At 36.8% G+C, this 16,020-nt stretch overlaps 3 protein-coding genes across 5 annotated transcripts in view; 2 read left to right on the plus strand and 1 right to left on the minus strand.

The window, feature by feature from the left end:
* The window catches only part of LOC147867130 (uncharacterized), a 93,240-nt gene that overhangs the window by 48,697 nt on the left and 28,523 nt on the right, over positions 1-16,020 (minus strand). The gene's annotated exons all lie outside the window — the stretch shown is intronic.
* On the plus strand, positions 2,699-7,695 carry LOC147867136 (phosphoribosylaminoimidazole carboxylase family protein / AIR carboxylase family protein). Of its 2 annotated transcripts, XR_015529316.1 has the most exons (7): positions 2,699-3,028; positions 5,898-6,009; positions 6,105-6,222; positions 6,324-6,418; positions 6,746-6,852; positions 6,925-7,257; positions 7,354-7,695. XR_015529316.1 is itself a non-coding variant. In XM_087314908.1 (6 exons), exons 1-6 carry the CDS (start codon positions 2,727-2,729, stop codon positions 7,010-7,012), a joined length of 822 nt encoding a protein of 273 aa, XP_087171034.1. In that variant the 5' UTR covers positions 2,699-2,726; the 3' UTR covers positions 7,013-7,317. The 2 variants fall into 2 exon arrangements, 1 of the variants encoding a protein (XP_087171034.1); XM_087314908.1 differs by lacking the exon at positions 7,354-7,695 and having other exon boundaries at positions 6,925-7,317.
* LOC147867137 (alpha/beta-Hydrolases superfamily protein) lies at positions 9,300-13,033 on the plus strand. 2 transcript variants are annotated; one of them, XM_087314910.1, is made up of 4 exons: positions 9,300-9,485; positions 11,449-11,749; positions 12,091-12,618; positions 12,755-13,033. In XM_087314910.1, the coding sequence occupies exons 1-3, from the start codon at positions 9,368-9,370 to the stop codon at positions 12,611-12,613; spliced, it is 942 nt and encodes a 313-aa protein (XP_087171036.1). In that variant the 5' UTR covers positions 9,300-9,367; the 3' UTR covers positions 12,614-12,618; positions 12,755-13,033. The 2 variants fall into 2 exon arrangements, with proteins under 2 accessions (XP_087171036.1, XP_087171035.1); XM_087314909.1 differs by having other exon boundaries at positions 12,091-13,033.

Consider the following 16,020-nt stretch of genomic DNA (forward strand, 5'->3'; position numbering starts at 1 on the left):
CTGGAAAGCCGCATGTCCTCTAGGATGTCCCACATTAGCATTTCAGCCTTATAGGCCTCCAAGTAGCATGCCACGTCTTTACCATTAAATCGGTCTGTTGTGCCGACTATCGTTTCAATAGCCTTGTCGAGGCCACCCGCGCTTTCCCAAGCATTCACCAAGCGATCGACAAACACCGCCATCGTTTCCGCAAGCTTGCTTCCCCTCATCTCGACTCCTTTGGCGCCTCTTTCACGTCGGGTTCACCAAAGATGTCATAGTATTCCGCATGTACGTGTCAGAATGAGACAAGACCACCAGGGACTTGGACCAAGGAGTCGAAGAGAGAGAGAGAGAGAGAGAGAGAGAGAGAGAGAGAGAGAGAGAGAGATTGTCCGGTTCGACCACTAGATATCTTCGCAGGCAAATGGGACCTCACATGTAATCTGATCCGGACCAATTACAGGATTCCGAATAATGAGCACATGGTGTCGAAGAAATCCTGGGGTATGCGTTGAAACAAGGTGGAACCACCGGAATCTCGGACAAAGGAGCCGACAAGGGAAGAGAGGTTGTTAGGATATCTTCGCCAGAGCGTGGTCTGGACACATATCCGATCCGGACCAGTCTCCGGATGCAGGATGGTGAGCACACGAGCTTAGACACGAGTACTGTTCCAAACTTGTTGCTTGTAGCAAGCGGCGAGCACATGGACTCGGGACTCAGACAAACGCGTAGGCAGATGGGAATAGAATGGAGATGCGAACCCAACACAGAGAGACCAATTGGATACAACAAAAACGAAATGGCATTAACAGGGAAGAGGGATACAACCGGACTCGGCCGGTGACAGAGCTTCGAGCTTCCCACACTCACACACACAGACGGTAATGAGCCTTCGATCGGGAGCACACAGGCTACCAGAGCGAAACGGAGGCCTCATAACACAATGATAGAAAATAGAGAACTGAAATCTTTAGAGCTCGGTCCAGTAGCACTTCGTTCTCCAAAATCGTGGATACCTCTCTAAGTCTTCTCTCCCCTTTTTATATCTCAAGGAGAGAGAGGGGAGTCGTTACATCAGGCCGTTAAGACGGTCGCTTTCAATCCTTGATTCTCTCCTCAATCTCCTCCGGTCAATTACATTTATTCCCGTATTTATTTGGCCATAAAGTACCTATTAAATCACTCCTACGTAGTATTCATTAACACTCAAACTAACACTATGATACTTACACATGTTTGTACATAAAGACTAGTTGGTGTGCATTCGTGTACACCCCTGTTCATGCGAACCCGACTCCCTTTTCTCCATATGGCCGGAATCCTTCATGACAACGGGCTCGGAGACTCGGATATGCACGTAAGCAAGAGGAAGCGGAGGTGAGAATGTGGATAGAAACAGAGAGACGCACAACACCATAGAGAAATACGGAAAGATAATCGATTAAATTTGTAATAGAGGGAGATACACTTGGAGTCTATTGGTAACAAAGCTTCCAGCTCTTAACACACCCACGTAGGCACTAGTGAGCCTCTGATCGGGAGCACACGGGCTTCCAACGCAAACAAAGGCTTCTAAATGTGTAGATCGATAAAGAACTGATAGTGAAGCGTACACCAAGGACCTAAAAAATTATTGTTCGATTGTGAATTTATTTTTCATTTTGAGAATTTATGTGAAAATATAGTTGTATTTTGGTAGTTTAGTCGAAATTGTAGGGGTATTGTGGTAATCTACAACAATATAGGGTATTATGGTAACTTACAATGGGGTTTTGATGGTAATTTATAGGAAAATGTATGGGATATATTATGCTAAATTATATGAAAATGAAGGGGAATTTGGGTAATTTACAAAAATGTAGAGGCAGGATATAAGAAAAATAGGGATATTCTGGTAAATTATGCAAAATGTGGGGGCATTTGGAAAATTTACAGAAAATATAGGGATATCCTGGCAATTTATATGACAATGCAGCGGTATTTTGGTAATTTATACAAAAAATGTAGGAGCATTCTGGTAGTTTTACAAACGTATATAGGGGGCATTTTGGTAATTTACACGAATTGTTGTTTCGGAAAAAGGAGAAAGAACGAAGTAATCTAGGGCTCGGACGGCCCTAAAGTGGTTTGGGGGAATCTTAGACGATCAGGGCCGTCCACATAATTAATATTTACATAAATAATATAAAACCGGAAATAAAACAGAGAAATATAGAAAAGAAAAAAACTAAACGAGAAAAAGAAAAACTAAAAATAAAAAAAGAAAAAAGAAGAAGAGAGAGAGAGAGAGAGAGGGAGAAAGAAAGAAAGAAGAAAGAAAGATATATTAACGTCTTCTAAGGCCAAAATTGGCCCATGAGACAGTTGGTTTACAACAAAAATGGGTATTTATCCAATCATCAAAACTAAAATAAAAGTAAAGTAAAAATAGCTTAAGCTAAAAGAGTTCTAAAAGAGAGAGAGATAAAGAAAACCCTAACTTTGGGCAAAACTAAGGGCGGGCGGATCAGAGCCGTCCAATACTCGTTATCTAAAATCAAAAAGCAAAGCCCTAAACCCTAAACGCAAAACGCAAAACGCAGAAAGCAAAACGCAAAAAGCCCAAAATAAGGATTGTCTCTCTCTTTCTCTTCTGATTTTAGCTGAGGATTATTTCATCAAACAGTGACGAGCCTGTGGGTTAGGGTTAGGGTTTGCATTCGAGGATTATTTTAGAGTGAAAGGAAGAGCGCAAGACAGAGATGGAGTCGTCTTGCTGCCATCCTCCGCTATTTCTGAGCTTTGGCGACCTTGTAACTTCTTCAACCTCCTCCTCCTGCTTTTTTGCTTCTTCTTCAAAACCGACTTCTTTTCAGCGTATCTTCTGCAATGGCAGCAGCCTGATCAGAAGCTCTCCACATCGTTGTCAACAACAACAACAACATCATCATCATCATCATCATCATCATCATAGTCGTCGTCATCATCATCATCGCTATAAAATGAGTACTTGTGCTGATCATGTATCTCCTAGAGCCGTTTCCAACGGTGAACAACAGACATTGTACCTCTCCAAAACGCATCCTTGCTTTCTCAGTTTTAAGTTGATGGTTTTGCATGTTTTCTTTCTCTCTTCTTGTTCCAAGAAATTTTGATAATTTTTTCTTTTTTATATTCTCTTCTTTTCTCGATAAATGTTGCACATCTGAGGGAAAAAGTATTGAAAGGAAGAACTCAAATGATTTATGACGGAAATCTGGTTTAAATACATGTTCAATTAATTTGGTTATTATACAAGCATTTTGCCTCCCATGAACAAGAGTTAAAATCATTTTTTTCACAGAATCCCTATTTTTCCTTTTAAAATCTAATGATTGCTACATGGGTACAAGTACAATGGACTTGAAGGGGTATTCTATAGTGCTCATATAATTTGTAATTTAGATGGTTATTTGTGAATTGATAAGCTTGAAGCTTGTGAGCACCATTTCTACTTTGGAGCTGGGATGAACTTGGTGACATAGTATTCTACTTGGGGTGGATGTGGGTGCATTGTTGATTGTGAGGATTGGAGGTTTAACATTGGTTCTTCTACAAGTTCTTTGATGAGTTTTTGTAGTCAACGTGTTTTGTATTTTCTCTATCCTCTGGTGTGTTGATAAGTGTAATACAAGACCGAGCGCCAATTTAAATTACTGTGGCCATACTCTTTTTTAGCAGCTGCCATGAATTCTGCTTCTGTGGAAGAAAGTTTACGCTGTCTGGTTTCTGAAATTGCTATGATACTGATCCTCCAGCCAAAGTAAACATAAAACCTGTTGTGGATTGCCTCGTGTCTAAGTTGCCATTGTAGTCTCATTCACACCATCCATGTAGGCCAAAATGTTCCGACAAGTTTACTCGATGATGTGCATGTTTGAGGTACCTTATTACTTTGTTTAATGTATTCCAATCAGGTGGTCTTGATTTTTCATACATCTTAAAGATATCTCCTGATGAAACATAGATCAAGTTTTCTACAGGAAACAAAGTAGCATATATTGTTTAGTTCCTCTTCATGAGGAATTGCCTTCAGTTCTATATTTATTTTTTATTGAGAATTTATCTGACCCTAGTTTTAGACCATGCTTGGAAGGAATTAATGCTTGTTTGCAATCCATCATGTCATGCTTCGTAAGTATACCTCCATACCTATGCTGTGGCAAAGTTGATGTCGCTGAATCTTATTGAAAGTTCTAATTGGACCTATTTGATGGTTTCAATATAATTGCGAAGATATATTATGTCATCATCATAATTGGTAACATAGGATCTTCAAAGTATTGGGGTTATTCTATATAGATTGCAATGTCTAGGTTTCCATTTAGAAAGGCTGTTTGAATGTCTAGTAGATGAATCAACAGGTTTAGTTGATACAAATACCTAAAAGAACACAAAATGTTGTCATTGAAAGTATTGGAGAATAATTAGAAGAGCTTGATGTCGATGTAAGGTACATCGTGGTCGAGTTTTCTTCTCAGTAGTCATTTTTGTAAATTTGACTACTTTGTGATTGATTAATATCGATGTATCTTTTTTGTTAGTAGAATTCATTTCTGATCTCATTACCACTTCCCATTGAGGTTCTTCACGCCCTTGATAAGCCTTTGTTCATCGAATCAACCACTTATTAGAGCATACTAGCCATGTGGTTCTGTGACTTGTTTTCACAATTGTCTTGAAATTTGAATGTCTAGAGTTTGGTGAAAGCTTTCTCGAGTAGGATATCTTATGTGGGTATAATTTCATGGTATGGTGCTTCATTCTAGGGTGGGTTGGAAGCTATCTCGAGTAGTATATCTTACTTGGGTATAATTTCATGGTTTGGTGCTTCATTATTGAAGGTTGGGTAGGGTGTTTGCTAGGTTTTCCGTAGTTGGATTATTTTTGTGACAGGTTGAGAGTGAGTAGACTTCATGATTTAGGAAGTTAAAGAGGAAGTGTGATTAATGTACTATGATTGTGTGTTTTCTTGCATAACTTGGGTTAGTAGTATATGATACATTTATTTTTGTTGTTTTTATTCTTCTTCTTTTGCTCAATAAATAAATATTGTTCTTAGTAGATCTATGTTTCTTAGAACTCTCATTTTATATTGTTGCCTTTTTTCTTCTTTTTTTAGAAAATGTTGCAAGTAATGCGTATATCATGTGTTTTGAACCTCCTAGTTTGTTGCCCTTTTTTCCATCTTCTCAAATAATGTTTTAGGTAATATAAATGTGATTTGTTTAGCCTCTCAATTTGCTGCTTTATTCTCAAAGAAATGTTGTTTCCTCCTCTGTTTCAGAAATGTTGTTGGCAATTTATATATGATATGCGTATATCATGTGTTTTGAACCTCCTAGTTTGTTAGAACTCTCTGTTTCCTACCTTTATAGAAATGTTGCAGGCTATATGTATATGAAGTTTGTTAAAACTCTTTGTTGATTATTTCCCCCATTTCTTCAAGCAAAATTGCAGGTAATATTTATATGATGTTTTTTAACCTCTCCATTTGTTGTTGCATTTTTCCGCTTTTGTTATCAAGAATTGTATTGATGTTTGTTTAGGTTCTCTGTTGGCTGCAATTAGTATGTTATTGGCTTTTGTTTTCTTTCAAGAAATGTTGCAGGTTATGTATATATAAACATTGGTTTAAAACTCTCCATTTGTTGTTGCATTTTTCCGCTTTTGTTATCAAGAATTGTATTGATGTTTGTTTAGGTTCTCTGTTGGCTGCAATTAGTATGTTATTGGCTTTTGTTTTCTTTCAAGAAATGTTGCAGGTTATGTATATATAAACATTGGTTTAAAACTCTCATTTGTTGCCTTCAATTTTTCAAGAAATGATTTAGGCAATATGTGTGGAAACGAAATTTGTTAACCTTCCGATCCTTGATGATGCGAGAAAACAGCATTTTATCTGGAACAGAAGTGCTAGTTGGCATCATCATGGGGTCGGACTCTGATTTGCCAGTAATGAAAGCTTCAGCAGAGATACTTGAAACATTTAATGTAGCGTATGAAGTAAGCAAATTTCATTTGTATTCCATTATTTTCATGTGTATACAAGGTTGAGTGCCCTAAACTGGTGTCTTGTTATGATTTTGTGAACTGTACAGTTGACTGTAGTCTCTGCACATAGGACACCTGAAAGAATGGTTGAGTATGCTAAAAGTGCACATGTACGAGGAATTAAGGTGATTATAGCTGGCGCTGGTGGTGCTGCTCATTTACCTGGTAAATATGACTTGCTTGCGCTACTTACTTGCCATTGATAGATGGTCTGTGTATGAAGACATAATAAAGTCAATTGACTGGGTTTGAAAATTTCTCATCAGGCATGGTAGCAGCAATGACCCCTCTTCCGGTTATTGGTGTTCCTGTCAGAGGCTCATCGCTGGATGGTTTAGACTCACTTCTATCTATTGTTCAGGTACTCACATCTTTGATTAACAGAAAAGTTGACAATAGCTCTAGGTATTACCAAAATCTAGGCACACTCATATATCTGTTTACACTTACCATGCAACTATCTATACTTACTCATACGTCTAACTATACTTTCCACAATGTAGGTCTTTGATATTAAACATCTATTTCTGCACTGAATAAGATTAGTGGCCAGCTATTAGTGGCAGCTATATCTGATACTAGAAAAATAACAATTTCTTGGATTGATAAAATGCATACATTTTAAACCATTTCTATTTCATGATATTTGACCGTAATATATCTAAGTAAAGTTTGTGAATGAGCACAGATGCCAACAGGGGTACCTGTTGCTACAGTGGCAATCAATAATGCAATGAATGCAGGATTACTGGCAGTTCGAATACTGAGCTCCTCCGATGTTAATCTGAGAAATAAGTATGCATCTTTACTTATGCTTTCAAATCAATTCACGAGAGTAATCTTTGCTCATACTAAAGTATGTTGCAGAATATTGGTGCACCAAAACAATATGAAAAGTACAGTGCTGGAGAAAGCTGAAAGGTTGGAAGATGTTGGGTGGCAAGCTTACTCTTGAAATCCATTCTTTTGAAGAATCCATACAGAGATGTACAATATACTAGGGTTACATTATTGGAGATGTCCAATATACAAGTAGAACACATTGAAGAGGTCAAAAATCTGTAAGCCTAGTTGAATCTGGTATAATATTGAACATGAAATAAAAAAATCTGGTATAATGGAGCTTTCATACTGAGAATGAAATCACCTCAGTAGCATATAACTAGGCTGATTTAACTTACAGCCAAAGCTGAGAAGCGGGTTTGTAATCATTTTTGAAATGACATTTTTTTATGCAATAATATAATTAAATTCGGATGATGATCTTCTTTCTTGTGTGACTTCACTTTCCATTAGGAAATGAATCTGGGTTGGATATGAGAAGAGCAGAAGACGTCCAAAAATCTTAAGAGCAGTTGAATCTGATATAAACATGGCTCCAAGTTCAATGTGAAATCATCTATGTAGCACTGAATTTGATTTAGTTTTCAGCCGGATCTTGGAAGCTTTTACAAATATTTCTGATATGGCATTTTCATAGAATAATCTACTTAAAATTGGATTATAATATTCTCTGGTATAATTTGATTGCCATGAGAAACGAAACTGGGGTGGATATGACAAATACATAACCTTTGAAGGAAATTGAATTGTAACATTTTTGAACACTTTCATTATTTCAATCTTGTATTGCTTACTTTGTTCTGGCTTCACTATTTCTGGGATTATTTGCTAGTTATAGTTTTTCACCACTCATGGTCTTGTCCGCATAGTACTATGCTGTTCCGTGTTTTGTTATGTTCTCTGGTATTCTAGGTAGAAACGAAAGAAACATCATGTGACATTTGATGAATCAGTGACAATTCTATTGCTGCTGAGATATATGCGATGGAATGATATTCCAGCAGCTGCTCAATCTCTGTGTTCCCTGATTGTGATCTATTTTATGGTAACATTACTACTGTTTCTGCCTCCCTGAGGTTACAAATTGTCAAATGATGCAAGCATACTATTATCCTCCTTTCAATTGAAGATGAAAGATGATCATGGCCTTCTTGTAAAATGCATTATATTGTACCATATATCTGGTATATAATCGTAGGGTCAATTTCCTTGCTATCTCTGTATACCTTTGTATGTATATCCAATATGTGGAGTCAATTTGTCGGGTCTTTACATTCCTACTACTACGCGTGCTAATCTTGCTGCAAGTTTGCTCTTAACATCCCCACCATGAGCCCAAGCGAGATAAGTTTAGAAGTCAACTAGTTATGTTGTGCTAGAAGTTTCCATGGACATCCATAGCTTCAAAGGCACGTGTAGAGTGTTAAATGTTAAGTGCGAAGTCATGGAGGACCTAGAGAAATGTTGGACCGTTGTAATAGCACCAAGAGTCAAACGTTCCCACCCATGTGCACTTAGTTAGACAATCTTTGCCGTCATACCATCTCAACATATTGGTTACATGATGAGGTTTGTTGAGTCTTTGATTGGGGTGATTGCACCTACCATTTAGAAAATTTACAACATGAGGGAATTCTATAATCGGAGATAAGGAACAGTTCGTTGTAGTAGATCAGTTGTTTCTCAACAAGAGCATAATAGATGAAGTATTGATTCATCTCCATGCCCACATATCTTATAAGTAACAACAATTACATGATTGTAGCAACACATGATCGTGTAGGGTGGAGCTCTAGTTAAGCACTTCCAAGGAAGCTCAATCATTTTTGTGTGTAACCCGCAAGAGCGTGCACACACACATTTGTGCACAAACATATACATGTAGATGATAATATAGGGAGAAGCTCCATGTAAGCATTTCGATATTGTGCTTAACCCACAAGAGCATGCACACACACACACATACGCGCGCGCGCGCTCGTGCACAAACATATATGTGAAGATGATCATATAGGCAAAGCTCTAGGTAAGCACTTCCAAAGGGACTCCTCCATATCATGCATGAGCTGCAAGAGCGTGCATGCACATATGCCTGGAGTACAGAACACCCACTTTGCATTCATGATGAATACAGTTATCCAACACACACACACACACACAGTGCATGGTACTCGAGATCGATTCTATCACCTCGAGTGGCAAAGTGCCCAAGGCAAAGGTGTGCGCGACAAGTGTGGTGAGTGAGGGACACGCTCGCGTGTACATACATCCATGGACCAAAAGGTACCCATGGCCTTTTAGACGTGATATTTTAAGAGATATTCCATGGCAATATGTTATCCTCTCCCTCTCCTTCTCCTTCTCCTTCTCCTTCTCCTTCTCCATTGGTCCTTCTGTTTTTTTCTCTCTTCATGTGATATTTGTTTGTTCTTTGTTTTTTTAGAGCTAGCTTTGGGCTCATCCCCTCATGGCCACTACCAGCTCCTTCACAAAATGGTCTCCTCCGGATTTCCTCAGCTTCTCCCACCACTCCAGGCCAAAGCTCATGCCCGTCTCTTCTCTGACCAATATTGCTCTGTCCACAGGTGAGTAAATAAATATATGATTGTTTCTTATTTTATTCCCAATAACCCATTTTAAAAATTGATTTATCACTCTTTCTGTGTTTCTAAAGGAATTTAGTATTTGTATAGACATCCTGAATCAGGGTCTTTGTAAACAATTTCATTCTAGTGAGCTAATGAAGAGAGAAAAGCCAGTGAAAGTTTTGCATAAGCATTATGTGGGCATCAGAAATGGGGCTTTCAATCTATGGTTTCCAAATGATTGAAAGAATATATACACATGTCTATATATGTGTATACATATGCACATGCATAAATACATAAATACATAAATACATAAATACATAAATAGATATGTATATATAAGGATATCATATGCATAGGATTCAACGAATAGTAATAACAATTATATGCCAGTAGCTGTATTTAATCAATGGGATTAATTAGGGTTTCATTGGTAAAAATTAAATATTGATCCAATGATATATAAACATTAATCTAATAAATAACCAATAATTAGTAATAGTAGTAAAATCTAATTATAGAGTACCAATATACATCTATGTATATATATTTAGATCAAGATCTTTCATGATGATAAATTGTTGTCGTTGACAACAGTATATATTCATGTTTTTAAAATGGCATAATTTTATTCTAATGCATTTTGACTCACCACAAAGTATTTAAATAACTTTCTAAACTCAAGTACTTAGTAATTATAGAAAAACAAACCTTACACAAAAAAACGACTCCAGAAAGAATGTAGTTGATTTAACACCCGAAAACATTTGTCAAGAGGAAGTCCTAGTACAAAAAGAAGACTCTATATGCTTCGAAAAAACTCTCTTATTAGAGAGAAGGGAGCTCTAGATACCAGTAGTGATTGGGTAGCTAGCCCTTTATATACCGATTAACCTTGCCTCTGTATAGAGTCCAAACTATGACCGATGACCTAGTTGACCGACCTCTAATAAATAATTTGGCAATTATTGTTGCCAACATTAATGTGTCATGCATACTAGACTACTACTAAATGATAGTGTGTGATGCTTTGCATGAAAAGTGTAATGGCAATATGTTTGGTATGTCAATATTGGATATGTTTCGCAACTCGTTGTTGGAAAAAGGTCATTGACATAGTTGGATGCGTTACAATGCAGTATTACACCAATTAATCGGATAGACAGAAGAACATGTTGGGCAAACGTAAGAACTTGCCACTGAAACTTATGGTTTTGGATGACAATCATGACATGTAGCTTGTAAAGTTTATCACATTAAGAAACAATGTACTGGGCCTAAACCTTATTTGAAACCATGATGAGACCTGATCCACCTTGATATAATAATTTTGTGGGAATCTACAGGGTTGTAAAAATTTTGGTTTTACAACTAGTATATATCCTCCATGTGAAAAATTAACTTAAGGGAATGACACCAAAATAATCTTAAAGTTTAGCCTATCCATTTAATAGCCCTAAGGTTTCAAACTTTACAAGAATGCCCCAATTTTGGACCATAGAACGGTATTTTGGAAATGTCCAAAACGTTAGGGGTAATTTGGAGATTGTAGACTTAGGATGAGCTCAATACTTGTGCTTACTCCGACCTATGGCTACAATCTCCAAATTATCCCTAACGTTTTGCAAATGTCCAAAATGTTAGGGCTAATTGGGAGATTGTAGCCATAGGTATCTTGGCAGTTAGCAAATGGTAATGGTTTTTTCTGCATGCATGTGAAAATATAACGAGTCATTTCCATCAGGCGGATATGAGATTACTTTTCATAGTTTTATTTCCCTTTTTGTATCTAAATTGTAGCAAATCAGCCTCATCTGCGTGCTTTCTTTTAGATATGAGTTCCAGCGATGTTGTACGTAGAAAAAACCAAGGTTGCTTTGTGTGTGCATTTCATAGCAGAATGGTCGTGTTTCTTTATATGGTCATACTATATGTTCATAATATATATTTTCACATACAGCTGGGCCATGTATGAGACTTGTTAAAGAAGAAAATGCTTATGCGGTTCGAGCAACAGTGGAACAGGCTTTGGGTAATGATCTAGAGAACAGGGGTGATACAAATGATGATGACGATGTTTGTGAACTTGTGAGTAGGCTTGAGCTTACCTTAGGGGCAGGGGAAGATGCAATGGATGCTTACCTAGTGAAAGCCATGAAGAACAACAATGGTGCTGCTGTGTTACTCTTAACTGATGATTTCGGTTATAATGACAATGATACCCGGGACTTCGCTTATCGGTTGTCTTGTTTCGGCTACAAGTATGTTCTGCTTCTTTCTTTTGTTCATATTAATTTATATTACACTTGTGTTTGATCCACTAAAGAATAATAAATGTACAAAAATTCCCATAATTACTTCATCTTTTTTGTAGTGATACCTTATGCTACTACTTTTGTAGTGATAACTTATGCTACTACAATATGAGGATGTTAGTGAACAAAGTTCCATTACACCTGGAAAACTCACTACTACAAATAAAAATGTTAAATACACAAATGGCTTGTAACCCATATGATTTCTGAGTTTAAGGATTTCTCTCTTGAGTTCAATGTGTTTTGCGGTAACAGAATGACCAAATTTTGTCTCTGCTATATCGTAGTGTTCTTGTGCCTGATCTATTTCGTGGAAGGCCATGGATGAAAGATAACCCAATGAACGTGTATGAGGATTGGGCGGCTACTCATCCTCTCGAAAGGATTGTAAAGGACATAGACACCGCGGCAAATTGGTTGGTGGAAGAGATAGCTGCTGCAGGAATGAACATGAAAGTGGGACTCATTGGTTTCTCATTAGGAGGTGGCGCTATATTTGAGGTGTTGGCCAGAGATGATGGCCGACGGTTTATTACCGCAGCATGCTTCTATCCGACGAATTTCAACTCAACTATAACTACTAAGATACATGTTCCTTTGTTGTTTGTTTGTGGTGACAATGATGACAAGTGTTCCCCAGATATGCTCGAATCTATCGCAACTCAGATGAGGAACACCAAAACACTCTTGTATTCAGGACGTGGTCATGGCTTTGCTCATCGTCCTAAATCTCTTGAGGAGGATGGAGATGCTGAAAATGCCTTTCTGGCCATGAAATCATGGCTTCATGAAAAGTTGGTCGCTGTTTAACAAAGGTACATACTAATCTTCAACATAATCAGATCTATATAAATGATGCCACAAAGGTTTCACAGAATTCTCTCAATATTATGGAGATGCATAAATATAGACCTAATTGCACAGCTGAAGTACTTGTATGTCTTATGCCAGAAAATTCAACATTGTAGTGGCGATCCAACATCCATTTTAAGAAACAATCTACATTGTATTATGGTTTAGTCATGTACGCACAGAGATGATTTTCTCACGTTAGTAGATAGCAAGGTTGGAGATTGCATACCCCAAACTCAACCCGCAAGAGCACCCTTCATTTTGTACATTGTAGTGCCATTGTGGAACATTATCAATTATTGTGCCATTGTGGAACATTGTGCTGTTTTGGATTTGATGATTGTACACTATTATTTATTGAACTTTCTCGATTGTTTTGAGGTGGTATCCATGACCTCAAATATTGTATAGCATAATTATGTCGACTTAGGGTAGTATGGACATGTATTTCTTTTGGAAGTAGGATACAAAAGGTTTATCTTAGGGTTTCACATAGTTTGTGAATCCTCTCTGTAACTAAATATATTGACAGGAAGATTGCGTTTCCTCAATAATGATAATTGTAAATGAAAAGTTGATATGAAAAATGTAACTCTTAAGAAAGAAAAGATGGGTTAGTTGATTTCAATATGTTGACATGGTAAGTATTAAATCTAGAATTGTATGGAAATTTGGACATTTTATATTAAATGGGGATCTCACATGGTGATAAAAATATTGAACGAGATGATTGTTTATAACAATCCATAAGTTTTATTTTCTCAAAGGAAAACTTAAACATCATTGGCTATTTGAAATTCATGAAATAGACCTTACAAGCACATGTTTGTTGATTATTAGTGTAATAATGAAAGAAAGAGTTTTCTTCTAAATTGAATCAAATATCTCTTTGATATTGGTCTACTTATTAACTATATTATTAACATACAAATCTATATGAGACAATTGTCAATGGTGTGCATGCTCTTGACATTTGGATGTAATAATATAAAGGCATCTCACACCATGTTGTGCATGCTCTTGACACCTAGATGTAATATATGAATGATTATCTATGCATACTTTTCTCTATGACTATTAAAATATGTCCAAAAAAACCATAAGTACTTTGGCGGCAACTATTGAAATATAACCAACAGGTTTAGTTTTCTTGCGAGGTTCAATATCTTGATCATTTATGTTTGATTGCATGTAACATGCTCTTGTTAACTTTGGTTGCTTGCATGTCTCTAGTTTATAAGCCATTTTTTATTATGAACTCGGTTATTTCAAATGCAAATGCCACTTTCTTACCGTTGTCGAAAGATTCAAGTTATAAACGATCTTCATGGACAAGGCAAAGACAAATGGAAGGTTAACAAAAGAATGAAATTGTGTTCTCATGCTAAAAGGAAATTTGTATGTAACGAGAGAGAGATAGATGTAGCTCAGTTGGTCAGGTTGCCCAATGGAGACCAGGTGGTCATGGGCTCAACCCCTACATTCCATAGTGGTATCTAGGGAAATAAGATATATCTATGGAGTAATAGAGGGGTGAGGAACTTAGGTTTCGAATCCAAGATGTAGTGCTAATAGTGTGAATGACTTACCGCTAGGGTTTAGGGTTAACAAAAGAATGGGTAAATTGGGTCGATCATTGTATGGACAAGGCAAAGACAAATGCAAGGTTAACAAAAGAATGACATTGTGTTCTCAAGCTAAAAGCAGATTTTATATGTATGGAGAGAGAGAGAGAGAGAGAGAGAGAGAGAGAGAGAGAGAGATTTTGATTCATTATGATGAGTTGTTGCTAAACTAAATTAGTTATATTATATCTTTTAGCATGGGTAAATTGGGTCGATCACTCGAACTAGGGGTGGGTGGAATTGATACTCCCCTAAATGTGAGGGCCGATTACCTTTATGATATTTTTGCTATAAAACATACTTTAGTCAGCTTGAGAGAGACTAGACACCTTTAAAGCCTAAAGGGACAAACATTACTAGTATGCCTTCGCTTTCCACGTAAATATAATATTGTTTTGCCTTCCACTTGTTACGAAATTAATATATAGCTATGTATTTGATCGGGTTGATTGCATGTTAACTTGCACTTTGGATTATTGAAGAGTTGGACTCGGTAGTTTGGATGTTTATGTGTTTGTTTTAATGTTATGTGAAAACACATGTGAACACGTAGTGAGGACACATATTTTCTATTATTTAGTGTTTGCTTGACATGGAAGAGGTCACACCTTTCAATGGGTCTTGCATGTTCTCAAAACAAGGCCAAGCTTTTAAACCTTTTTTTATGCAAATTTGTATAATAAGTGATGCTTTGGATTGAAAATTGTCTCCGTCTCTTTTGAAACCTTCAAATTCTTGATAGATCGATCTACATGCATATATAGTTTAATGTTAATATGTGCAAGTTTGCGACTTTGCTACCTCACTTGTACATTTATTCATGACTTTGAAGTCGAATGAACATGTGCATGTACTCATAATTCTCATTGTTTCGTAATATATTAATTGTAAGTGTGCTATCAACACCGATCCCCGTGGAAATGCAACCAAGTTTAACGAGAAACTGATGTTTAAATAGTCTTTGAGGACAGTAGAGAGAACCGACTACAGAAAAGTAGTATAGGCACATGTACCCATGTATTTCGTTTTGAATAATGTTGTTATTATGTGTGACGAGTTGGCTTGCTTTTTGAAAGAGCTTCCTAGTAAATTCTTTGAATTGCATGATTGAGGTTATAGTCAACCTATGACACTTTCTTTCCATAGTATATAATATTTGAGCAAATCCCCTTTTTGTGTTCAATGATTTATATTTCTCCTATCACACATTTGCCTTGACTATAGTGAAAACTAGAATGCTACAGTTCTAAAAAAACATCAAATGACAAGAATATGAGCACAAATTTCACATGCAAATGTCGAACGATATGAAATATAGGTAATGTGGTGGAAGAAAACGCCAAATGATGAGAACCATGAAAAGGGAGTTCCTAGATCTTAAAGAAATTTACACATGAGTTTATAATTAGATAGATTTTTGTTTTTAAGATCCACATGTAATATGTGTGTTCTTGATGTTTTTCTTACTTCAATGTAGTAATATTACATAGTTATAGTTTTGACGCATCCTACTTGATGTTCCTAGAGTAACTTGCTAAGATGGATGACCCATTAGACAACTCTTTCCTTCATGTTCACTTACAACATTCAGACATGTTGTATCCTAGGCTCCACATACTATAAGGTGTGGTGCGGGTTCATGTCATCTTCTTTCCCTACAATGTTCAATATTACAAGCTTTTGAAGATGAGGATATGTATGCCTAGGTAGGTGTGGTGGGGGTCCAACGGAAGGACAATT

Source organism: Azolla caroliniana, unplaced genomic scaffold (assembly GCF_043228905.1).
Source record: "Azolla caroliniana isolate FFs.n. ecotype wild unplaced genomic scaffold, voAzoCaro1.0.p SCAF_2, whole genome shotgun sequence".
NCBI lineage: Eukaryota > Viridiplantae > Streptophyta > Polypodiopsida > Salviniales > Salviniaceae > Azolla > Azolla caroliniana.

Excerpts from the sequence above, each read along its gene's own strand:
- LOC147867136 (XM_087314908.1), top strand. The coding sequence starts at position 2,727 with ATGGAGTCGTCTTGCTGCCATCCTCCGCTATTTCTGAGCTTTGGCGAC. Across the intron at positions 6,419-6,745 it reads CACTTCTATCTATTGTTCAG|ATGCCAACAGGGGTACCTGT; the intron begins GTACTCACATCT and ends GAATGAGCACAG. Across the intron at positions 6,853-6,924 it reads GATGTTAATCTGAGAAATAA|AATATTGGTGCACCAAAACA; the intron begins GTATGCATCTTT and ends AGTATGTTGCAG.
- LOC147867137 (XM_087314909.1), top strand. The coding sequence starts at position 9,368 with ATGGCCACTACCAGCTCCTTCACAAAATGGTCTCCTCCGGATTTCCTC. Across the intron at positions 9,486-11,448 it reads CAATATTGCTCTGTCCACAG|CTGGGCCATGTATGAGACTT; the intron begins GTGAGTAAATAA and ends TTTCACATACAG. Across the intron at positions 11,750-12,090 it reads TTGTCTTGTTTCGGCTACAA|TGTTCTTGTGCCTGATCTAT; the intron begins GTATGTTCTGCT and ends GCTATATCGTAG.